Genomic DNA, 25,947 nt, shown 5'->3' with positions numbered 1-25,947 from the left:
GGAATAATTGTGCTGTCTTGCACTTTCAGTGATGGCCTGTTTGTGATGCTTACTGTTTCCTAATAAAAGAGAGACTAATGATTCCCTTTTGTTTAAAATAAAACCAAAATTTGAAAAAAGAAAAACTTATTTCAGACCATTACTGTCCTGTTTCAGACTATCCTGCATTTTGTATGGCTAATTGTTTTTCCTTTATTTCAACAACAAAATCCCTTTAAAATTATGACAGCAATACATTTAAAATATCTCCTTGTTAAAAGCTCTCCTGTCATTTTGAATGAGACTTTCATAAGCTTTCCCTGCTTAGTTGCCTCTGTTTAAGCCTTAATGACTGAGCAAACAAAAAAAGTGCTTTGCAAACCCAGCCACTCCTGTATTCTGTTGCTGTTTTGTATGCAGGTGATATTAAGACCTTAGATTATAATATATTATTCTTGGTTTTGTATATTTCATACCCAGATTTCACCATTACGTACAAACTGAGAGATTGATTTGAAGAGATCCATTTAATCCTGGGAATATATTTTGAGAAATCTGACCATTTGTCTCATCTGTCTCAACAGGACTTAACTATTTTGGAAATCTGATTTCTCAGGTRTTTTATTGGAAGGTGTGTCAAGTGATAATATTGTTTAAAAAATCTTGTATTATGTATATTAGCATGTGATATAGCTATTACATATAGTATTATGAGCTTAGGTAAATAGGAAAAATAATGTGATGCATGCAACCACAAATAGGGGTAAAACTGACCTCTGAGGTTTATTTTGATTTGGTTTCAGAGAATTATGTTAACTAAAGTGCACTCAGTGCACTCAAATGATGTCTATTAGAAGCTGTGTTTCTTATGTGGGAGTTCTGGTAACCTGTAACTAATATTTATTTCCTTAATTTAAATTGCCTCCAGAACCCTCAATAAGAGTACAGGCTTGGTATTGTATGAACAGCTAAAGCCTATGCCATGTATTCAGCACATGCATGTGCCCATCTAAAATACTTTGTGAACAAAAAAAATACTTTGTGAACAATATGTGGTGTTATTACTCTAAAAATAACCTTTTTATCAGAGAGACACTTTAGTAATTTTGTGTATTCTACAGTTAGGCATTTTGGCAAATGATACAGACCTTTGTGCACAGTGTTTAATAAATTATTGAACTTTGAAGAACCGTTGAGAAGCAGGGCCGCTGTGCGACTGAGCAGTCGACATGAAAAACAGCTATCCTCATGTGTATCTAACAGGCAGTAATAGATGCTTGATCAGACAATATGAGCACTGAGTGAATGATGGTAATAGCATTAAATATTTACATATAGCAAAAGCATCTTGACAGCAGAAAGGAGACCGTCTCTGCAGTAAGGTGGATAAAACCAGTGCAGTTCAGTATACCTTTCTATAGGACAACTTTCTTTTAATAACCAGCAATATTTTTCTGCAAGATGCATATTATCAAAGGAGCTGCTTAGGACTTAAATTACTGTATTTCATTCTCCCTATTTTATATGAGTTTTCAATCTGTGAAGCTTTACTGTCATACAAGACAACTGTCAAGACTATTGGTATAATCTAATGTATCTGGTATACCTATATCGCTCTGTACCTACTATAATGTAAAAATGGTTACTGAGTTTGAGAATATGAATTAATAATTGGGTATCAATCAAATGTTTAATATTAGACAAAAAACACTTTTTTGACCTCTGTGTTACTAGAAGCTCAGAATTACTCTGCTTTACTTGGAATTACTTTAGTTTTACTCTGGAGTTCCTAACATAGGAGCTATCTTGAGACTGCTGTTTGTTGTCCAAAAGAAAGTTAAAGTGTGGCTATACTCAAAAGAAATAATGGAAACAAAAAGGGATGTCCTTCTGTCTCCTCTCCTATGCAGCACTGAGCAGTTTTATGGGAATAAATCCTTTTTATGGTGTCCAGAGTCCTTGAGGTGCATGATCCTTGTTTACGTGCCATTGTTTTAGTTCTCTGAGAACCTGCCAGTTATGATTGTAGAATAGTTGGTACTGCTTGCCTTAAAATAGGTCGCTTGATTTCTCACATAGTTTCAAATGAAATTACTGTTTCAGAAGCATAGTGTAATAACTTGATTTTATAGTGAAGCGAGAGCAGATGAATTGTGTTGAAAGTTCTTAGGCTTTTTAATGCATTCCAAACAGCTATCAGGTATAGGAAAGAAAACAAAAGTGACAGTAAACTGAATTTTTTTAATACTGTATGAAGCTTGTCTTACTATGATAAACATGTTTACATTTAATGATCTGTCATGTTATGCAATTAAAACAAATTACTAATATTGAAAATGAGGTAAAATGGAGTAATGCTGTCACTTTTTTACATGCTAATTTCATTTGTGATATCAAAAGAGAAAAATAGTGCACAATTTTAGAATTTGTAACTTTAAGTGATCACTGAATTTGTTTAATATTTTGTGGTAAAGAGAATTGTGGGGGAGTGAGTACTGGAAACTCTTTTATGCTTTGCTCAGAATTCTTCCCAGCTTTCTATTTTTATTGGAGAGATGCTTACCAATTTATTTCCTAGTAAGTGGTGGTCCATGCTGAAATGATCCAAAAAAGTTTGTAAGTAATCAACATCCATGATAGTATAAATGAGTATGAAAATCAAATGAATAAAGCATATGACCAGTTGAGTATTGGGTAGTCAAGCTTTTCTTGAGGTATTAGGGAAAATATTTGTTTCCAGCTGTTAAGGAGGGAACATAAATCCTGCGGAGGAGAGGGCTGGTGTACTGCAAGGAGGAAAATGAAGTATATGACATGTTCTTGCAAATGCGTGAATGACACGTTTTACAAAAGGAATATGGAAAGGGATACAGGACGTTGATGTGACATATTCTCTTCTTGGCTTAGTTTTAATTTGAGGTAAAAAGTTTTGCAGGTTATAGCCGTCCCGAGAAGCAGTCCTCTGCAGATGTAAAATTGATGTGGATTACAGAGCGAGGATGTTTATAACTTGGTGCTAAATGTGAGCAGAGGTGGTCCCAATGGGGACTGAACTGAAGAGAAGCCCAAGTGGCTCATTGCACTGTCTGAAACTTGCCCAATATTCCTCATTTACTTCAGAGCATATCAAGAATTGGAAACTAGGCAGCACTTTGATTCCGGGTGAAATCTGGAAAATACCAAGTAGCATACCTGGCTTTTGGAAGACTGCACGTCTCAGGATGCCCGTACAGCTCAAGATCCTCAGAGAAGATACTCATTTTGGAATGGCAGATCTACATATATTTCTCAGGGCTACTTCCACACTAAGTTTGGGATCTTTTTGATGAAAACGTCTAATATGGTGATCAGTAGTTATTCCCATTTAAATCCTGGATTTTTGTAACACAAATGTTGATAAATAAAAAGGAGATACTCTTGTAAAAGTAGTAAAATCTGACAGATTCTTAAAAAAAAAAAAAAAGGAAAGAAAAAAGAAACAAGAAAAACCCACGCATGTGCACACAAACACACAGGTTTCCTTAATGTTAGTGTTGTTTATTCTTCTCCACCCAAGCATTCTTTCCTCCAGTCTCCTCATATAAGCTTTCCAAGGTGTCATCCTTGTGAAGGTACTCCAGGAAATACAGATAGTTTCTTTGAAGCTGGAAGTGTAATTTGAGAAGCCGTGAGTAGAATTCTCTGACATGTACGGAATGAGATTGTCTCATTGTTTTATCTGCTATTTAAAATAGGGCAATACTGATTTTTATGGTAGCGGTTTAGGTCCTAAGGCGGGTATAGATTAAGCATCTGAAGTATATGTGCACTAGAGGTTTGCAAACTTAGAGTTACTGTATGCCGTGCACTGAGTGAAGCTTTCCAGTTGGTTTTCTAAGGGAGTATGCAATATCTAGCTACTTAGCATACCCAACTGTCTGATACAATAGAAGGTTTAATCCACAAGACTGTTATTTTAATCTGACCCTCAAAGTGGGGATTGTATCTTGAGAAGAGAATCTTCTGTGTTTTGCACATCATTTCAGCTGTATTTGAAGCAGAGATATAAATAAAGTAGATTCTTTGTGCATCTCTAGCAGAACAAGGTCCTGACCCTGTAGGGTTTAGGAACCGAGCACATGTGAGACCTAGCTATAATCCTGTTTTGATTTCACTGAGCTGCGGTTGGGGGTAGGTAAATAACATTGGACAAAACTTTTTTTCCAGGTACAACTCTTGCAGCCTGTATAATGTTTTCAAAGCTATTTAAAAGACATTATTCTTCATTCCTCCCCTTTATGCTTTTCCTTGCTGCTTCAGAATTTGAGAAATTATTTTAAAAGCAATCCATAAACTTTGCTTTAAAATTTTGTGATATAGGTTATATTTCAGTCAGAATAGGCATTTAGTGTCCTCCTGCAGTAATAAGACCACCTTTTGGGGGTTTTGGATTTTATTTAGTTTTTTTATCATTGTTTTGTAGTGTGAAGTTCCAAAAGGTACCCTAAAATGTATTAGTCTCATTTAGTTTAATGAAGCTGATAACCAGTTGATTCTGGATTGGCCGTTACGAGGCACATGAGGTAGTAATTCAATGCCAGTAAGGGGAAGCAGCTTTGCTGAGGATGGTTTCATAAAGAAATTAGTATTATAAAGAATTAATATGTTGCTATCCACTTCATGATAGATGCAGGGTACAGAAGTAGTTTTCAATTTTTTCATCATTATATAAGCTTACATCAATAAGTTGTGCGCATGTACTGAATGGGCCAGTGAACTTCAAGACTTTCATAATAGGTTCCTTTAATATAAAAAAAGAGAGCTCGGCCTTGCGAGCACAATTGCCAGATATCGTAGTACAAATAGTTCGCCTAAGCATGTGGGGTGGGGGGTGGGGTGCTTGGTTTTTTGTTTTTGTTTTTTTGAAAATTGATGTTGGTCAATTTATTAATGCAGTGTGATAGTGTCTTGTTCACTGTGTGCTTTAAAAATATTCTGGTCAAAAATAAAAGAMGACAATTATTTGAAGATGTTTATCATTAGCGACAGGCGTCATTCCAGTATGAAATCTTAAGGTAGCCTAACTCATTTTATACACATCGCTTGGTGAAATAGTACTTCTGTAAGTTTTGCAATTAGGAGCCCAGAAAGGAGACATTTAGGAGGACATGTTGACAAACTGTGTTAAATGAGAAGAGGAAAATATGGTAGTTGAGGTTGTGGGATTAGACGATTGCCCAAAGACGAAGTGTAGAAGGAAAAATCAGTAATGGGTAGAGGAACTGCCGTTGATTACGCTGAAGAAGAAAAATGAATATGAATTTACTACAAGATTTTTTAAAAAGGGTGAAGAAATTGGAGAGAGGAGAAAAAAAAACTGTGTGGAAAAAACAGCATTGACAGAGAACAGTGATACTACGGAGGAAATAATTTGTTGCTTACTGATGATGACATTTTCTCAGAATTTGTGGACAGTTCCCTAGATAAGTAAAGCATGACAGATAAAAACTGATGGACATCGGCATTTACACCAACGGATTTCATTGGAACAAGAACAAATTTATTGACTGCTAGTAGTTTGTGTGTGAACACTTCATTTTTTTGGCTGTAAATTTTTTTGAGTAATTTGTTTTCCTCATAGACTTTGGTCTCATGTTTATCTAGGAAATAATGCAGCTACTGCACAGAAAATAATCATTGTCCGATATCATTAGCTTCTTCCTTTCAGTATCTTTGTATTATATAAAATGCAATGTGTTATTGAGGAAAGCTGAAAATTTTCAACTACAGTAAAAAAGAGGTATTTCATAATGTGACTTTAGAATTATTTATTACTGTGGCTGTATGTATAATAATGCACTTAGGTTTTGAATAACTAGAAAGTAGGAATTCCATTTCAAATGGCCTACCTAAGCATTCTCAACCCAATTTTTTGAAAGCCTTGCTTTTTGAGAAATCTTGTGAAATAAGAGCTGCCGACATGCAGAGATTAATATCAGTCAGGGATGATACTGGCTTGTTTTATCTCTTTTTCAATCTGTGCTTTTAACATGATGTCAGCATGTGAATTTGTTTTTGTATTGGTGCTTTTATTCAGCCTTCATATTCACTTATATTCTGCATAAATTATATTTGGGCCTCTTCACAATTTTTCTTAGGCTAGGAGTTTCACTGCAAAGTTTGGTTAGTTTGCATCAACCTAAAAACTCACTCCAGTACTAATCAGTGGAATCGCTGCAGGATGATGGCAATGAGAAACGACTGCCGTCTCCATTGTAGCGGCAATAAGTACAGCAGCAGAAGAATACAAAGTGTGAAAATGCAAACAAGCTTGGAATCAATATGCGTAGTGTATGGGCTCTAGGACACTTTCCTGAGCCGTGAAAGCACTCCAGGTTAAAAACAAACAAACAAAAAAACAGAAACAGGAAACAACAGTGCAAATACAGATTTCTCTATTAACCAAGAAATGTCATTTTGACTTCTGTGTTTGTGGAACTGTCTATGTTCCCATAATTGTAGATTAATATATGTTTTCAAAAAGTATACTGTAAATGTAATTCTTCTTGTTGCATTGCACAATCGCTTTCTGACTTTGTTATTTTAATTTTCAAGCACTTTGGCATTTGAATATTTTTTAGGATCTATCTGATTTAAATTTTAATTCTGTAAAGCCATGCAGTTCCTGACTTAGCGAGATGTTCCAAATATAATAGGTATTTTTTTGACTCGTTCCTTTTTTTTTTTTTTTTTCCACCTCAACATTCATTCAGGCATCAGTTCTGCATAATACTGTATGGATTCAAGATCAGTAATGATCATCAATCTCCATTTTTGTCTCATTTTCAAGCAAGATATAAATACAGAATATTTTGAGTAGATTAAGTTGATGGAATAATATTTTCTTAACACCAATTTAATAAAATGAGATATCCAAGCTAGCTAAACCTTTTTGTGCGTAATACAGGTTTTAGTATATCCTGTTCTATCTTCCTCTGCAAGCCCCTTCTCTTGTTGATTCTAAAAGCAGGTTGTAATAAAAATGTGTAGAACATTTTACCAGCTCTTTAAGCAGGTGAGACTTTTAGCTATCAAGGCAGGGGAGGGGTCTTTCTCATCGTGGACTCTTTGTCCGTCTTCTCTCGGCAAAGAGTGAGCCTGTTCTTCGGTGCTCTGTAGGTTCCACACTTGAGCTGAATTAGCTTTTGAACTTTTCATGTACTGTAAATCTTAAGAGACAATAAAGTTAAAGTGCACGTCACTAGGTGGCACTGAAACATCGTTGTATGCCAAGTACAGTCTTGAGTTCTTCATCTGTGCTGCTAGAGCTGCCTGGATTTCTAAGTGTCAGGAAAATTGTTTTATTGTTGAAGGCCGCAGTGTAATATATTCATCTCCATCCAAGGCAGCCATTTAATGCCCTGAAACATGCCCTCTCACAGCTCTGGCCTGTTGACTATGCTTATTTGGTGTAATAATTAGCAGAATTTCTCACTAACAGGGGTACTTACTAACACCTCACGCTTTCCTCTGTGTTTTTGTACGTGATGGATCGTGCATTCTGTGAATGAAGTTAAGCAGGTCAAAGCCTACGCCCTGTACAACACAGCTATTTTCTGCACAATAGCTTTGAATAGATATATATTAACTTCTCTTTAATCCCTGCGGTATGTAATGCAAACGAATTTGAGTCTTTTTGTAACAGTCTATTAAAAATTTGTAAACACAAGACAGCTTGTCGACTTTCAGAACAACAGAAATTGAATGAACAGCTATAAAATTTAGAGTATGCTGTCTTTAAACAAGTGTATACTTTAGAAGCCTGTTGTAATGCTTTATGAAGTTTTGTGTAGATTGCTGTACTTTGTTTCACAAGAACAATTCTCATGTTAAAGGTGAACTTTTTGCTGTTAAGATGTTCAAGCATTCTGCCTATTATGAAAATAGAGATAGGAATCCAGAGTTAAACATCTTTGTTTTTTCTTGCACTTTTACTAGCTAGAAATAAGTGAGTATATTAAGAATTGTTCTGATGCACTTAAAAAGGAAAGGTCCTTGAATAAATGCAGTGGTAGGAATCCCTGTTTCTTTCCAAAGGCAGTGACAGGGGCAGCTAGAGTTAAGGGTTTCGTGAATTACTATAAAAGGTGGTCCTTTTTCGTTAAACTCCAAAGTGAAAATCTAATAAAATTCCTATGTAATGAATTAATTCAAATTACAATGATTCGAGGCATTTGTCATATAGAAGCTGAGCACTGCATTGAGACCATCAAACCATTTCACCTAGTGCCTCAAACAGTTTCTAGACTGTAAAAACTTTGTTTCTAGTTTAGATGGGAATCCCAGCATATGTAGTGTAAAATGTGGGTCATTAATTGCTGCTGCTGTCTGAAATATTTAATTATAAAATCCTGCCTTCCAGTACATTTTTTGTATGCTACATTGTTCGTTCTTTTTTCAGGTAGCCCTTTTTTGAAATCTCGTTACCACTGAAGCAATTCCATTTGTAGAAGGAGAGGTAATACTGCATGTTAAGCCAGCAAATAAGAACAAAGGTGGCTGTGGCAGCTTTCTCTTAATGTCAGTTCCTTGCCCTCAGCCTCTCTTATTAATGCATCTGAGCTGCTGTCACTCAGCTGGCTTTAAAACAAATGTGCATACTATATGTCAAAAAAGATGGCCTAGGTTTTTTTTGAGTTTCAGGTTAAGAGTATCCCTACCTATAAAACCACTGTATAAAATTATAAAACAGTTGACTCGAGTCCTTGTAGACATTCTGAGGGGAAGTGGAATTTATGTATTCTCATCTTTGATGTATGGTCTTAAAAAACCCAAGAGAGTTTAGAATGTTAAGGTGTCCAGAATCTTTTCACTTGGGCAGAGGCTTGTCTGTGTGCCCTTTTAATAAAAAAATAATAATAAAAATAAAATTTACAGAACAGTCCTTCTTTGTCAGGTTGTACCCCCATATTTGAATTTCTTTAGTGGATCCATTATAAAAGTTTCTTACCTCTCCTTGCCATCCCTATTCCTTTGCTTGTGTTAATTCACTTGGTGGTGGTGGTGGGAGCTATGTTCTTATATAATATGTACAATTATTTACTTAAAAATATATACTCGCAAGCATTTTGGTCCTTTTTTTTTTGTTTAGTAGGTCATTTAATGGTTTTATCCAATTTTGGATACTACCACACACAGTTGAATGTGTGGGTATTTTCCTATCAGCTGTTACAGTTTCAGTACCCCTGACAAATCAGTATGCTGCCTCTCTTCTTTCTTTGCTTGGAGAACAAATCCAAACTACTCTTGAACGAGTTAGTACTATTTGTAATAATTGCTTGTTTATTAAATTTGGCTTTTAAAATATGCAGTAGTATAAATTTAATTTTTTCAGCAGAAGGGAGCAAATAAGACAAAGGAGAATTGGGAGAAGCCTGGAATTACATTCTCTCTGCCAGCCTCTGCCTTTCTAACCTTTGGAAATCCAGACTGTATTTGAGAAAATAGTATGGAGGATGGAAGAGATGATTTTTAAAAAGACTTGTCACTGCTGTGCTACTTTTATTCACAAAGTACAGACAGTGGTAACAGCAGGACTATCTAGATTCTTAGGCCTATAAGGAATATTAGTGTATGGGGAAAAGGGGAAAGAAAAAAGCTTCCCTAAACAGATGGGCACGGATGACTTAAGAAATAACTCTTTTGCATGGCAATTTTAACTGAGTAGAGCTTTCGCTCTGCACAATTACACCTCATCATTGTAAGTGATGGAAAAAGTTAACAAGATATGAGCTCTGTATGTGCAAGTAATGTAATGTTTTCCGGAAAACTGGAAATTAAGTATTAGTCTTTGCAAGAGTTAGAACTGTTTTAATTGTGACTAGTAACACAGCATTATTTGAAAAAATAACAGTTTTTTAACTAGCTCAACAAAGATATTCTGAAGCAGATTGCTGACTGATGGATTTGCATTATGAAATGTGTCTTGGTTTGGCACAAAGCAGATGGCTTAATAGATCTACTTCTTCCGTAGTAGATCAGCGCTCTGGTACATTTTACATCTTAGTGCACCCTGAGCTTATTCTTTAAGCTATACAAAGACAGTGTAAGAATAAAATGTGAATACAAGAAATTGAAGAATCCTTCCATTAACTATAGTTTGTATTAGCCTTATGATAGTAGTGTAAGTGTTCCAAATACTGTGAAATACAGACCCTGACAGACCTTGGCCAAGTTTGGCTGTTATGAGACAGCAGAGAACTCTTAACACCAACTTTAGGACTTAAATGAAGCATATTCTGTCTGAAGTAGACCAGTGTCTCCTGATTCACAGACCACAAGCAATTGGCAAAGTGATGCTCAAAACCAAGCTGAGGAATAAGTTGCATGAAATTCTCAGTCAGTGTGTCTTTCCTGCCTCCAGTTTATTTCGTTAGGCTGCATGTGCAGGAGTTCTTAGGAAAATATGGATGATTCATTGCAGTCAGTTGGTCTAAACATTTTGGGAACCACTGAACTAAAACATATCATTTAAAACATCCAAAGCTGATTTAAAAAAGAATTCCCATGAGGGAGAATTCATCTCACTCAGTGCTGATCTGTTCCAATGGTAAATTATCCTTTCTTTTAAATTGTGATCCCCGTTTCTGGTCTGAACTTGCCTAACTTTAACTTTCAGACACGGGGTTTTGCTAATCGTTGTCTGCTAACGTAACTTTAAGCGTTAGCTTTGTGTTCCTCATGTGGCTTATTCCAGAGGCTGTGAACAAAGCAAGACCTTCAAACTAAACAAAGTTAACTATGTTTGAATCTTTAACTACGTGGTGTACCCCTCGCCCCCCAAGTTTTTAAGTTGTTCTTGTTGCAAGAATAAACCCTGTTCTTCTCACAAACCCAGTATAGCAATATCCTTCTTGATCTTGGACACCAGAACTCAAGTGTTTCAAGTTGTCTTATTTTGAAGCAGGGGCAACAACTGCAACTTACAGGTTTTCTAGGTGAGTGTTACAGTCACCATTTGAACAATGGTGTGTAGTTTATGCAGAAACTGAAAGTTCTTTTCTCATGAGTACACCAGTATGTGTGTGCATTTATTGCACAGGTTACTTATATAGATGTATTAAACATTACAAATTGCCCTCTGTGCAATCAAATAATCCTGCATAAATATTGATATTTACATTAAATTTATCTACATAAAATGATCTGCATTTTCTTTATCTCCTTAAAGTGTTTTTAAGAAATGACATAACTTAACAGTGTAGTCCTGTGTAGCTTCAAAAGTAACATCTCATTGGCCGTGCTGTTTTGGAAATGATGTTGACAATTTGTATGACACCAAATTTGTTGTAACCATGATCATAAATCAGTGATGGTTTCCTTTAAATTTTCTGGGGGAGAGGAGAGGGAATTGCACAAAGCTTTTGCTCAAAGGCTCCTCTAGTGAGAGAAACATTTAAAGGAAAATCTGTGTCTGTAAAAGAGAAAGCAGTTGTCCTTGAAAAAGGACACATCACAAAGATTGAAGGGAAAAGGCGGCAGAGCTCTGCTTCTGTGGCTGAACCCCAGGGGACCTAGTGTACCCCTTCCTTCCATGTACTCTGTCTGCAGTGATGCTGTTAATTGTGGCATATACTCTCAAGAATCATGAGTACCTCCTTTAAAATACGCTGGCTCTGTATTTGGTGAAATGTAACTAACACACAAGTGTTCCTGGAATACATTTGCTTTTATCTTTAAGGCTTTCAACCCTCTTCCTGTCTTTCCATTACAGAGTGAAAAATCCAGTTAAATAATCAAATATGCTGTCTCTGAAGGCTGTAACAGTCTTCACATTTCGCTACATTTGTAAGTGCTACTGCTTTTATAGTACTTATAGTGCTAATAAAATCTATGGAAAATAATTTAGTTCTGTAAAAATATCAAGAGCTGACAATTTTGTAATGGCCTACGAAGATGTTCAAGTACTATGTAGTAGGCATGACAGTTACAGTATGTGAAATTTAATGCTCTAGCTGCTTATTGATCTTCCTTGTAGCCAATTGCTTGGGCACAAGCCTTTGCACTTAGCACCTGCTGTTTCTACATTAACACTATCTTTAGCATTGTTATCAAGGGGAGTTTGGAAACCACACTTGATACTAAACTTGGGTACTTATGGAAATACCTGGGTGTTTTTGTTTTTTTTTTTCCAAGCATCTGTTTTATTTTCACTTTAGTTTTCACTGCTGTTTTTTTTCTGGGTGATGTTTTAACGTTTAGAATTCATTTTTTCCTTTTTAAGTACCCTTATTACACACGGGATACTTCAATCATTACCTATCAAAACATATATAGACCAGAATTGCTGCAAGGCCCGGTGTATTCTGTGAATGATGAAAAAACACAAGAAAATTCATTGCATCTTTGATCTTAATGGTGGTTCTGACAGTAAGTAATAGTATGTGCCTAGATAAGATGAGAATCCATAGAATCAGCTTTAGTACCTTCAATGTGAAGTATGTAAGCTGATAAATGTGCATAATCAGCCACACCCGCAACAAAAGTTGCAAATTCAATCTTGGTTTCTGTCTTTTGGGTACAAAAGGTTAACAAGGCTAGATTTCCCAAAGGAATATGGCTATTGCCTCTTCCTTTAGCCAGTCGTTTTTTTCACACTGGTTGGTAGAGTGCGTCTCCAAAGTGGAGTTGTGAAAGTCAGAGCTGATTGCATTCCTCATAGTGACTTCAAATCATTTGTTCTTTCATGCCACAAATCCAGATGTCTACTTATTACGGTGCATACCTTCCTGCAAACTTCTGCTACAGTTAACTGCATAAATTTAGTGCTTTTAAACTATTACTGTAGAAACCGAAGGTCCCATCTTGTGAAGTAAGGTGCAAATACATCGGGGGAAAAAACCTATCTCTTCTTCTGAATAGTTTGTTCTGTGAAGAAAGCACTTATTCTTAGCATCTTTGCTGTATTTCTTTTTTTTTAACTTCAAAGATGTTCCCTGCATTTAAGAAGAGATAAATGTTGTACGAAGGAGTCAAAGCCTCTCCTTTTTATTGTATCTTGAAAAGTTTATATAGCTGTCTGTGTAGTTAGGTAAAGATTGAATAAAATGGCAATTTTTCTGAAAAACTGTATTAGTGTGACCTGCTTCTGTATGTGTTTGCAAGTTCTTCCTCTATATCTACAGAAGTTACAAGCCTGTCGCAAAAATTTTGAATCTGTATCTCAAACTGTGTCAGCCCTTGTTTTTAATTCTGGAGGTTCAATCTCTGGCTGTTGGCCAACATACTTGCTGTTACTTTAAGAACCACTACACTACTTTGATAGTAATAGTATACCCTGATCAAGCTCATGAAGTTCTACATCCCAAAAATGTAATGCTTCCCACACTGCTGTGGCATTTTTTTTCTGTTTCCCTGGGTCTTTAAGGGAGTAGCAGCACCATGGTCTGTATTTCCCACTCCTAAGAGTGGTGTGCAGCGTCAGTCTACAGAACTAGTGCCCTATGTTCTGATAGTGGACCTGAATTCAAGTTAGGGAACCCCTGTAATATCGTAGTGTCCTTAAAATATGAGACTTCTGCAGATAGCAATGCCAAATGTATCCTTATTTCAACACTAACCATTGCTATGATCTGTGTTTTTCTGTTTTTAATCTTTATTGAATCTTCTCTATATTAAAGGCCTGATGCTTAGTATTTTATATCTGATGCCTACTTGATTTCTTGGGACTTAGCTGTACAGAGTTATTTTTGCTACATCTCACAGAATCAGTTATGTTGGCAGTCACTAAGGTTTCTGTCATCTGATTCTCTGGAGATGAGCTGATTACATACTGCTCAATTAAGAAATTTGGTTTCTCAGCTTCCATTTGACTGTTTTTCAATGAAACTACACAAAGAATGGCATGTAAAAATGGCCCAATGTCTTCATTTGTTCCTCATGATTCACAAACATCATGTTGATCCCAAAGTAATCCCTTTAATTTTTTTACATGCATGTGCACATATACTCCGTATGTACATGAAGAAAAACTAAGAATTTAGAGGTCCATTTGAAGCATGATCATCATTTTTCCCCAAAGTTTCAACATTCTTTCTTCACACCTAATATAGCTGATCCATTTATCAGCAGGTACCAGCTGGAAGGGGATGCGCAAATGAGAGGGAACAAGACCTGGACAGTGGTGTCAAGATGCTTGCAGTGATGCTGGAAGTTTATTGATAGGGTATGGTGGAGAGGCTGAGGAGTATTCTGTTGGCAAAAAGCGGCTGTGTTTGAATGATTTATCATTTCAAATTTCTATTATATTACTTAAAGTGCTAAACCATGTGTGACTGATCTACAGTCAACTGGGTAAGAAAATTGCCAGTCCTGTTTCATTAACAGCCACTGGCCAACAGAACAATGTTGCTGTAGGTTAAAACAACAATTAAGGGGCCCTGAACATATCAAGGCAGGCCCCTGAGAGGGGACACTGGTAGCAAAGACATTTTTCACACATTGCTAAGCTGCTTCAATGCATAAATTAACTTAGTTCAGTTACATCAGTCAAGTATGTTGTGCATATGCATGACTGGTCTTTGTGTGTGCATGTGTGTGGGAACCAAAATCTGGGCCTGTTGATTTATGAGAAAGGGTAAGAGAGGTTGAAATTGGTAAGCAAAGCCAAACGGTACCTTGGCAGGAAAGAATATCAAGCAGTCTTTAGACAGCTGCTCAGTTACAAATACTGGTATTAGACCTAAGATCTGTTTGCATTACAATAGGCTGTTCGTTATTTTATTTTATTTTATTTTTTGTGACCAAATCATTTAAACAGCATCTTAGTACTCTAAATTGGATTGGTTTGTTCAGTGGGACAGTAAGATGCACAGTGGTTACATTAAATAACTAGCATTCTGAAATGTAGTATAGGGAGCCAGTTTGGAAACATTACATGCATAATCCTAAGGCTTTCTAACAATATTGGTTATTGGGAGAAAAAAGAGCTATAGTATACAAAGTACAGTACAGTATGGTCAGATGTCTGCCAGTATTTTTGGCAGGCCTGATCATAGATAGAGTGTAGCACGGACAAGGCTGTTGGTAGGTCTCAGTATAATGAAGGGTAATCCGGAAATGTGACTTTTTCATGTGAATAAATGGCAGTGTAAAACTGGCCAGTCCCTTAAGATCTTTTAATGAGTGGAGTTTATAGAGATAATCTGAAGAGAGATTTTCTGAAGTCTAATATATGTGATAATTGAAAAATAAAAACTGCAATAGTGCATTTAGAATATCTTTTTTCTTACTCTAAGTTCATTTCTGACATAACTGGATTTAGTGAGTCACTGGAATGATCTTGCTTCTTGGTTGCTCTGAAGTTTTAATAGCTAATACTTGGAAAACTTGGTGGTTTAATAAAATGTCAACTTGAAAATTTGTAACTATCCAACATTCCTGTAAGTATTTGTAACTGTGTTTGTATTGTATTTTTTGTTTTAGGTTTGTTTGTTTGTTTGTTTTAAGTGATTGGGGTTTTTTTAGATGGGACTTCAGTATTGAGTCTCAAAATTTTGAGAGCTTCAGAGCACCTGAAGTGGTTATATACTGTGTTTTCTTCATGCATGACCTGAAAGAAAAGTGTTCTCTTACAGTTCTTAAAAAAGAAAGAGTGAAGGAGAGACATAGACAGTGATGTGTGTCATTCTCACATGAGGAAAAAGCCAACAAAAGGGAGGGATTTGCAGAAACTCAAAGGTTTGTTTCTGAACTCATGGCTCTGAGCTTTCTTTCATAGTTCTCAGTGAGGCCTGGCTGGCTAACCATGATAACCTTTGGGAGAACAAAAGAATATCAGGTAGAACAATATGAAGATAGAGATATTTTCTTATGCTTTGAATACAGGCCCTTTTTTTAAAGACTGCCCCAGAAACTTCTGCACACTCATTGGATTGTATGGAAGGCGAAAAGGCGTAGTGTTCGTGCTTTACTAAGCCTAGTCCTGAGTCAGGATTCTCAGAAGTGTAAAAGTTGCAGCTGGAAGTTGACAGAACTTCCTGACACTGAAAAATTGGCCAATCCATTACAAACCTCTAACGAAAGGCGTTAACACAGGAGGCCTTTTGTAGGCTGTGAGAATGGAGAGCAGGTCTCCGGGCTGCTAGGTGTTCCTCTTGCACTCAGCTCTAGTACTGTATTGCTTCCTCCTTTTGTCCCAATAAGAATTTGTCAGGTATACATGTGAGAGAGGTAAAACTCAGCCTAGTTAAAACTTTCAGCTTGCTTTTACCTCTCTTTGCTGTAGGGTTGCTGGCGATGGGAGGGAGTAAAAATGAGGAGCATTTTTCAATCTTTGCTGTATTAAGAAAAATCATTGACCCCATAAAATTAAGGCAGCAACTAAGTGAGGCTTTAGGTGACTGTAACATGAGTCAGGTAGTGAATCAGAAAATTCAATTATATTGTAAGGAAGAATGTATATGAGCACACAGAATTGTTTTGCTGGTAGTGCTGTTTGCTCTGTATCAGGCAAACTAGTGCAAATATGTATTTTTTTTTTCAGGAGTTAACTGAAAAACTAAACTTAAGAGACTTAAGTACACATACTGAAATACCATTAGACATGAATTAATTACATTACAAAGTCCATTATATTAATTACCATATTTCAAGGACCCATCATAACCAAATGGAAGTTTTTTTAACATCCTAGAACTCTTGTGTTAAATCAAAAAAAAACAAACCCAAACCTGAAATAAAAGGCCCATTTTTTAAATAAAATCTGGATTGACAATTTATACACAGTTCCTTTTAAGGAAGTGTGTGTGTTTGTTTAATTTCATTATTTGCTTAATGTTTTTCGGACTTTTTCCCTCTCCTCCTTCTTAAGCAGCTTGTGAGGGAATTAATGACTTGGGAAGCCAGAGTATCTCTTCTGTTGTTCCCACTGTGGGAATGGAGTAAATGCGCTGGTCTGTGCTTTGCATGGTGTGTGTTTGCTGAAGCAGCGCTAGAATGCTCTCGCTAGGCACCCTGAAAAGTAGAGCTAAGACTCCAGCCAGCTCTCAGACACCTGCAGAGTACAGAAAACGGTTGTTCCCCAGTGTGGTTTGTATATGAAATCCATGCAAATAATGAATACCTGATTTGTAAGAATTGTTAAACAGAAAACAGATAAATGCAATAGATTAAAATATTCGAGTTATTCAGTTTTTCCCTGAATTTTCTTCTTCCGTATATCTTCTTTGTGGTGTGATTATCTTTTGTTTTGTTCTGTATAATGCTGTTTTTACGCTGAAACTAATTAAGTACTCAGAGTCTGAAAACAAGGTTGCTTGCATCCCTACCTAGGTTGGGAATGTGCTGGTTTGAAGTTTCAAAATGCAGTCTTTTCAGAAAATTCTTCTGGGGAATAATGAGATGGGCCTTCCCAGAAGACTGAGTAACAGTCATGCTTTTGGGGCTCTACTAGTCTGAATAAAGTATATACTTTAATTACTCATTAGAGTGAGCGCTTGTTGCATAACTAAAAGCTGACATCTCTAAATGTTTCGTGGGGAGCTTTTTTTCTGTCTATCCCTTGGACTTGTGTGACCGACTTCTTACATCTGTATGGGATGTTACTCCAGGTCCAGAGAGATTAACTGGTGTAGTGAAGCTGACGCTTTCCCCTAGCAGCATCCTGAATACATGAGAAATGCAGGGCAGCAAACAGCCCAGGGTTATATTTTAGAGGCAAATCCTACTTGCATTGACTTAACTCTGCTTGAGTGGGCAAATGTAATTTCTCACTGCATTTTATACTAAGTACTGGAAAAACAAACTTTTTGTTTCTTAATATTTTCAGGTTTTTTATGCTTTAGAAATTGTTGCAACATTACAGCCTTGAATTTGTTTTCAATACTGTTTCCAGCCAGAATAATGATCTGCAAATTGAAAGAATGTTATTGTCTTCTGACTTGTTTGATGATGAAACTAAGTGGGAATTCTAGTTTTGAAACAGGAAGACCTTCACTAGCCTTTATCGCCTATATATTGAATTTTGTCTTACAATTAAGAGAGAAATGAAACCTATTAAGAATGGTATTGACATCCTGTAGGGAAATATGTCAACTGCAGAAATTCTTACGCTGTCATTAAGCCCCATCTTTCCCTTAGACCACTTAATTTGGAAAAAACAAACCAATGTGTTTGTAACATAACTGCATTTTGGCCTGTGAATTTATATGTGCATTGACTGTGTTTCTAGTATTTCTCCTGCTCTGTAACGTATAGTGCATTACTCTTTTTAACAAGTTACTTCATGGCAAAAATGTACACATAGTGGTTGAGAGGTTCTACCTATTATTATTATTATGCAACCAACCATTGCATTCATTAGTGCATTCACTTATTACTAATAAGTGGGTAGAGATTGATAATGTCTGCAAGGAAGTTCATCGTACGTTCCAAAGTTGGGTATTAGTGCTTCTGGCATTCATTCCTGTTATCAAAACCAAATATAACAGTTCCGTTAACAATCAGCAGCTTATGAAGTAAGGTATTTACAGATATTTTCTTCTCTCTGACAGCAAAAGTGCAGCACGTGCCGGGTTTCCTGAGCAGTGCACAGTGCATGATGGTATTATGGTGATGGTGCACGTAAAAAGATTGTCTTTTCACGTATCGGCATTGCTAGTCTCTGCATAAAAATTGCATTGCCTTTTAAAGCATAAGGAACGTAATACTGATATCTGAAGGAACTGCCATCCTGTTAATAAAGATTTCTAAAATGTAAGACTAGGATTTAGAAAAATACACTCTAAGATACCCAATTCCTTCAAGTAAGGACACTTTTTGTACTGTAAAGCTTACAGGTTTACCTATTGAAGTGCCTATAAGCAACACTTACGTAACAGTCCTGAGACTTAGTCTACAGGCAGCTGTTATAGCTAGATCTTTGACTTTTCTTTTTTTGACTTTTTGGAGGTATTTGTGAGTAACTTGATGCTTTTGGCATCTGTGTGACAGCTTCTTGCATAGGAGATGAGCAGTGTGTTAAACCACCCAGCTGTGTGTATTAGTCCGTACATCAAGCTGAGGAGCGGCACTTAGCCAGACCTGACAATCAAATGTGAGCTAGTACTACCTATACACAGGAGTGCATTTTAATGTTGTGTGCTTTCTGCCAAGAGGCTGGTTTTTGACAAAGAAATTGTCAGAATCTCTCCTCTTTCTGCCTTTTTTCCCCTCAGCTGTGAGTATGTTGAAATACAGGATTTTTTTCTGTAGTTAATATGTTTTATTTTACAGATAACAAAGGCAATCTAATATTTTCAGTGATTATATGTAATAAAATTGTAGCAACTTTTTTTATAATACAGAAGAGTTACTGTTTTGGAATATGGAGCATATTAGCATATAATTTTCTGCCAACTTAATCTGAAGTTACATGATGCTTGGTTTCACCAATGACTTCATGTCAATACATAACGTGTCCCCAAAGGGAACTGGAGACCTAGCGAGATTACATTTCTAGTTTGTAAATCTCAGTGCTGTTCTTGTCAGGCTAGTTAGTCAGTGAACAGCAGATTGTGAGTGTGGGGATGAGTAAGTGAGAACTACATGCTCTTGTTTTAGTTTGACTGATCTGGCACCTCTAACCCTTAAAAGCTTCTACCCTTCTTCCCGAATTTAAATGTGTTGTCTTCCGTGACGCTTAAGCTTGAATAAAAGAAATTCACTGTCACAGAATCGAGTACGTATCAACACTCTTCATAGTTCAGCTTTCCTTGTTTATGCAACTGCTGTAAGCCAGAAGCTAGTTCATGGAGTATTTTTTTTCTCCCCCCCCCCCCTTTTTTTTTAATAGGCTATAATTGCCAGGATCAGAAAGATCTGTTTTGACCTCTATATGGGACATCTTAACCAGGTGCAATGCAGAAAGATGATGAAAAGGGAAACTTACAAAAGAATTTAGGAAATATTGGTTTTTCTCAATGAGTTCTCATGCCTATGGAAGTATTAAACGGGGAAGTAGATTAAAGCCTTATTAACTGCTGTTTTAATGAAGCTTCATTATCAAAGACATATACAGAATAAATTTGCAGTGACATCTAGATAACAGAATATGTAGTTATTCCTGTATAACTTAGTTTTATGAAAGCATTACTGATAGCCTTTTTTTTAACTTAATGTGCATCTTCCTCTGTATCGTAGCCCTACAATTCTCATATAAACTATATTCCATTTTCTGCTTGTGCTCTTACTACACAAATGTCTTGAGGGTGCTGAAACTTCAATTATTTCTTGTGATAGTGTCTATATAGTGGAAAATACTGTAGCAGGAATGAGAATTTGAATCCTTTTGTTATTTGAAATATTCAAGCACCAGGGCAAACATCTAGTTTTATGATCCAAGTTGCATTTTATTAGCAAGTATTTGTTAATGATCAAAGTTTGTAAAGAAACTATCCTTGCATGCTAAAAGAGAAAAGGAAGTCAGAGAAGGGAAAGCAGATCAACATTCTAGGCCTGTACTTCCACTGTAACAATTATTACACTCTTGTTAATCTTTTCTCATGTCACTATAACATTTATGACACTATATATTATAATTTTTGACTGTGGATGGATGAATGTGGATGGACTTGTCATGGATTTTTTTGATTGTTTGAGTCCAAAAATTGTACGACTTGTATCAAGCTCCTCTCTTGCACTGTCCAAATTGTTAGCTACACAATTAACTATGTAACAAATGCAAAATTTCCATTAATTAAAACATGGGAAAATAATTTTCTTTTGGATCAATTTCTTTAAATAGTTGTAGCGTTGAATAAACATTAATGAAGATAGTCTACTCAGGAAAAGGTTATTTCATCTAATTAATTTCTGCAGACAAACAGAAACAAAACAGAAGTGAAAAAGGAGACAAGAGAAAAAGGGGAGAGAAAACCCCCTATCTACAGTCAGCTGCTTTTTAGATCACCACCAACTTCAAATCAGAGTTGAGGCTATCAGCTGGCATGGCAGGTCTTGAGTATGGCATCTTTCAGATTGTAGGGCAGTGAGGTGCAGTAAATGATGCTTTCTTTTTCTGTCATCCACCCATTTCAGGAGTCTTTTCAGTCTATGTGCAAAACTTAGGCTGATTGTTTTAATAAGGTATATTATTAAGCCATTTGATGAAATGTCTGATCTTTATATCCATTGGATCCACAAGTTGAAGTAGAAAATAAAATGAGTAAGAAATAAGAAATGAGCTTCAAGGGATAAAGTAGACATAGGTATGCAGGACACTGGACCATGATGGGTTTTCCTCAGTGTAGTAAGGATGAATTTATGAGGAAAAATACTCACGTGCTCTGAAACTACCTAACCTGCATTACTGCTTTATTAGTGGAAAAGCTCCTTGAATTTGCAATCAGTTTTCCCTACTTAATTTTCAAGAATTGAGGCTGGTAAGATGCATAAGCTCACATGCTTGTGTCTTTCTAATACAACTAGTTTAACACTTAACTGGTTTTATCTTGTCTTCAGTCTAATTTTGTGTTTCAATTTTACCCCCAAAACAGAAAAAGAAGCTTCTTGAAGAGCTTGGAGAGAGTAGGCTTCCATATATGACACTAGGAGATGCTGGTTTCCATCAGTTGGTAATGTATTTTTCTTTTAACTATACTTGTTTTAAACTAAATTTTCTGTTTTTATTTAACAATAAATTTTTCTTTGAAGAGACACTATGAAAGTTGATATGAACAAAGTGTCAACTCTTCTAGTTCCTCCTGATGGCTGATAAAGATGATGCACTTTGATACTGTGTGAAGTCAGACCTCTAGAATTAGGGTAATCAAGAATGAAAACTGCAAGGAAAACTTCTACGGATCTCCTCTTCAATTTGTGTTTTGCCTGATGAAGAATTTTAGAAATGGGCCTCAAACCATAGATTGAAACACTATCATGTCCCATTTTAAAGCCAAGTTATGAACAGAATTTGAGGAAAAATAACGAAAAAAAATCATATTAACAAAAGCAATTCACAAATATCTGAAATACAGTCTATGATTTCATGATGCAAGGGTCTGTTTGCTATTCACTGCTGATTGCTGGCTCTGTTCTATCACTTGACTCATCCTCTAGGGTCATCCTCTGTATTGAGTAGCCCCGATACATTAGATACAAAAGTGTAGGTATATTTCAAATGTGTGTGTGAAACATGAAAAATTAAGCCTCAGATGTTCCTTTTCTGTCCTGTGGTTGTCAGTCACATAACTACTTTTAACAGAGTGGACGGTGAACTATCCTTTAGTACTTGCTGTCAGAGTTATAGCACACAATACATGATTTTCCCCCTTTTACTTATTCCCCCCAAAACAACAAGGTATCAAGTATGAACACAGTGTCTGCCCTCTGTTCTGAGCCGTTAATGCTTTCCTTATGTAGGATATTGCACAGCGACTGTTTGGTGATTTAAAGAACAAGCTATTTTCGTGTGATATATCTGAAATGCGTTTCCACTTCCTGATTTTTTATGAGATATCAGTATTTTCTTTTTTTAAGCTAGAATCTTAAGTACAATATGTAAAATAGAATGTTTTAATGATTTAAAAATATTTAATAAGAATGACTTCTTAAATTTGCCGTAATAGAATATATAATGTAGTAATTGGTTAATCTGACCTGAATATGTCCTATATACATAATTATTCAAAGAACTACTGAGATATTGCTATTAAACTGCTAGTGCTCTCATTTTTTTCCCGTTCATTGCTTCTGTACCCTGTTTGCATAATGATACATGTCATACAGTAATCATCTTTCTGTGCTGCACCATGTAATGTTCTGTCATTAGTAAGTATCCTATGATTGTGGAATTACACTATTCTCATCTTATACCTACACATCTGGAGTCAATACTTAAAATTGTAATTACTAATTTCAGTGGTTATAAGGATTTTGTGTACTGTCCAAAGGCTACAGATACAATGTACTGATTGAGACAAATGAGACAGTTCCTGATCCCTAACAGAACTGTTTCAGGCTTTTGGCAAACTCAGGAGAATTGTGTTTCCCAAGTCTATATGCAGTTCTTTTAAGGAAAATTGGGATCCAGTATTCTGTGCCGGGGAGTGTAGAGGACCTTTCACAGAATCACAGAATCGCTGAGGTTGGAAGGGACCTCTGGAGATCATCTAGTCCAACCCCCCTGCTCAAGCAGGGTTGCCTAGAGCACATTGCACAGGATTGCATCCAGGAGCGTTTTGAGTATCTCCAGAGAAGGAGACTCCACAACCTCTCTGGGCAACCTGTTCCAGTGCTCTGTCACCCTCACAGTGAAAAAGTTTTTCCTCGTGTTCAGATGGAATTGTCTGTGTTTCAGTTTGTGCCCGTTGCCTCGCGTCCTGTCACTGGGCACCACTGAAAAGAGTCTGGTCCCATCCTCTCGACACCCTCCCTTCAGATGCTTGTACACATTGATAAGATCTCCTCTCAGCCTTCTCTTCTCTAGGCTAAACAGGCCAAGCTCTCTCAGCCTTTCCTCATAGGAGAGATGCTCCAGTCCCCTAGTCATCTCTGTAGCCCTTTGCTGGACTTGCTCCAGTAGTGCCATGTCTCTCTTGTACTGGGGAGCCCAGAACTGGACGCAGTACTCCAGATGTGGCCTCACCAGGGCTGAGTAGAGGGGGAGGATCACCTCCCTCGACCTGCTGGCAACACTCTTCCTGATGCACCCCAGGATACCATTGGCCTTCTTGGCCACAAGGGCACATTGCTGCCTCATGCTTAACTTGGTGTCCACCAGCACTCCCAGGTCCTTCTCGGCAGAGCTGCTTTCCAGCAGGTCAACCCCCAACCTGTACTGGTGCCTGGGGTTATTCCTCCCCAGGTGCAGGACCCTGCACTTCCCTTTGTTGAACTTCATGAGGTTCCTCTCTGCCCACCTCTCCAGCCTGTCCAGGTCTCTCTGAATGGCAGCACAGCCCTCTGGTGTACCCGCCACTCCTCCCAGTTTTGTATCATCAGCAAACTTGCTGAGGGTGCACTCTGTCCCTTCATGCAGGTCATTGATGAAGAAGTTGAACAAGACTGGTCCCAGTACTGACCCCTGGGGGACACCGCTAGCTGCAGGCCTCCAACTAGACTCTGTGCCACTGATCACAACTCTCTGAGCTCTGCCATTCAGCCAGTTCTCAATCCACCTCACTGTCCACTCATCTAACCCACACTTCCTGAGCTTGTCTATGAGGATGCTATGGGAGACAGTGTCAAAAGCCTTGCTGAAGTCTAGGTAGACAACATCCACTGCTCTCCCCTCATCTACCATGAATATGAATATGAAATGAATCTATCTTTGAATAGGTATTTAGGACAGTTTTCAAGTTTTTGTATTTAAAGTTAAGCATGTAAATTCTGTTTTCAGAAATGATGACTATCTGTAGATATCATTATGTCAAATAGGCTTTTTTCCCCCTGTAGGAAGCTAGTTTTTGGAAACCATAAAAATCTCTGAAAATATGTAGTAGTAGCTTCATGGAAAAATTCACGAGCAGTGGTGGCAAGGTTTATAAACTAAGTTACATTTAATCATTATTGCTCAAATAGGCTTCTTTTTATTTTCACCTTTAGAATAGGAGCAAATGACCCTATAAAATCTTATTGTGGGATAACAGCATGTTATGATGCAAAGTCTAACCATTTTCCTGTAGTAGAAACTGTATATACTGACTTACTGCATGGTTCATATTTTTAAAGGCAAGCTTTTTGGATTTTAACATTAATTTTCTGAAAGCCAGGTACAAATCTGTGTTGGAAGTAGATAATACCAGTAAAGATGGTTTGAGTAGCTGAAGTAGTCAACAGATGTCCTACGCCGCTGTGGTGTTTTTGTGGTGGTGTTGGGGGGCGTGTGTGTGTGTTTGTGTGTGTTTGTTTTAAAGACATTTGAACATAAGCTATTACATAAAGAAAAATTTTTGAAGAGTCAATTTTGTGCATCCATTTGCTCTTGCCTCATTCCCTAAAGTCTTTGGGTTTCAGCTTCCCCTTAACACTGTCAGTGCCTAGCATCTGGGCAAAAGGAAATAGGTGTAGAGGTCTGTTCTGAGCTTCGCATGCACTAATTGACACCTCGTAGGCTTGTGTTAAAGCCTTTCCCTTGCTAAGGTATTAGTTTGCATCTGTTTCTTTTACCTATCCATTAATTTTGGTAAAACATATAGGAACTTAATCTATTTAGAAAGTTACTCTCTAGCCATTGTCCAGTTTGCCAGACAGTCTCAGCAGTAGTTACGGCAGATTTGCAGGCAACCAGTAAGAGGTGTCATTATGGGATCTTCACTTCCTTAGGAAATCAGATGAACAATAACAAAGTCATCCAAGCCTTTTTGGAGTGGGAAGCAGTATTTTGCATACAAAGCAAGATAATGCTGATGAGCAGCATCGTGCCTTGCTGGGAACTGTCTGTACAAACTGCTGCATTGTGAACTCCAGCTGATACCAGAGCTGGTGTGGTCAGAGCAGGACACGAAGTGAAAGGATATCACGGGAAAAGAGATAGGGAAAATAAGTTTAGAGATGTTATAATTAGAAAAGGGGAATTAGATGGTATGTGTTGAGGAATAGTCTAGTAAATCGAGCATTATTTTGAAGAGTATGAGGTGCAATACAGCAAAATGCTTGCTGTTTCTGACACTTTACAGTTTATTGTCTTTATTTTTTCTCTGTAAATTGTTGTCTTCAACAGTTGTATAAAATTTCTTCAATTTATCATGTGGCCTTATGGAATTCTATACATCATAATGAGAAAGAATGGTCATTGTAACTATTGCAAAAAGAGACGTCTCTTTGTTACTGCACAGTATTCTGTTCTTTGTATACTTATCTGTAGCATTATCCACGGATTCATCAGAGGAGTTTATATGACTTCTGCCAGATTTTTTTTTCTTTTTTTTTTTTAGGGTTTGCCTATCCTGTACTTATCTGTATTTTGTGTTCTTTGACGGGGCTATTTGAAAAGTAAAAAAATATATATTT

General features: G+C 36.9%; 1 protein-coding gene across 10 annotated transcripts in view; it reads left to right on the top strand.

Annotated features, from left to right (window-relative positions):
- Positions 1-25,947, top strand: part of FTO (FTO, alpha-ketoglutarate dependent dioxygenase) — a 270,893-nt gene that overhangs the window by 30,140 nt on the left and 214,806 nt on the right. For 8 of the 10 annotated variants that reach the window (XM_026068864.1, XM_026068857.1, XM_026068860.1 and 5 more), the window contains exon 2: positions 21,492-21,569. In XM_026068864.1, coding sequence (XP_025924649.1) covers positions 21,492-21,569 — 78 coding nt within the window. Of the gene's footprint in view, positions 1-459; positions 611-21,491; positions 21,570-25,947 lie in introns of all 10 variants that reach the window. The other 2 variants (XM_026068859.1, XM_026068858.1) reach the window with 2 other exon arrangements.

The sequence above is a fragment of the Apteryx rowi genome, unplaced genomic scaffold (assembly GCF_003343035.1).
Source record: "Apteryx rowi isolate R43461 unplaced genomic scaffold, aptRow1 scaffold_28, whole genome shotgun sequence".
NCBI classification, from domain to species: domain Eukaryota; kingdom Metazoa; phylum Chordata; class Aves; order Apterygiformes; family Apterygidae; genus Apteryx; species Apteryx rowi.
This window is presented reverse-complemented; position numbering and strand designations above follow the sequence as displayed.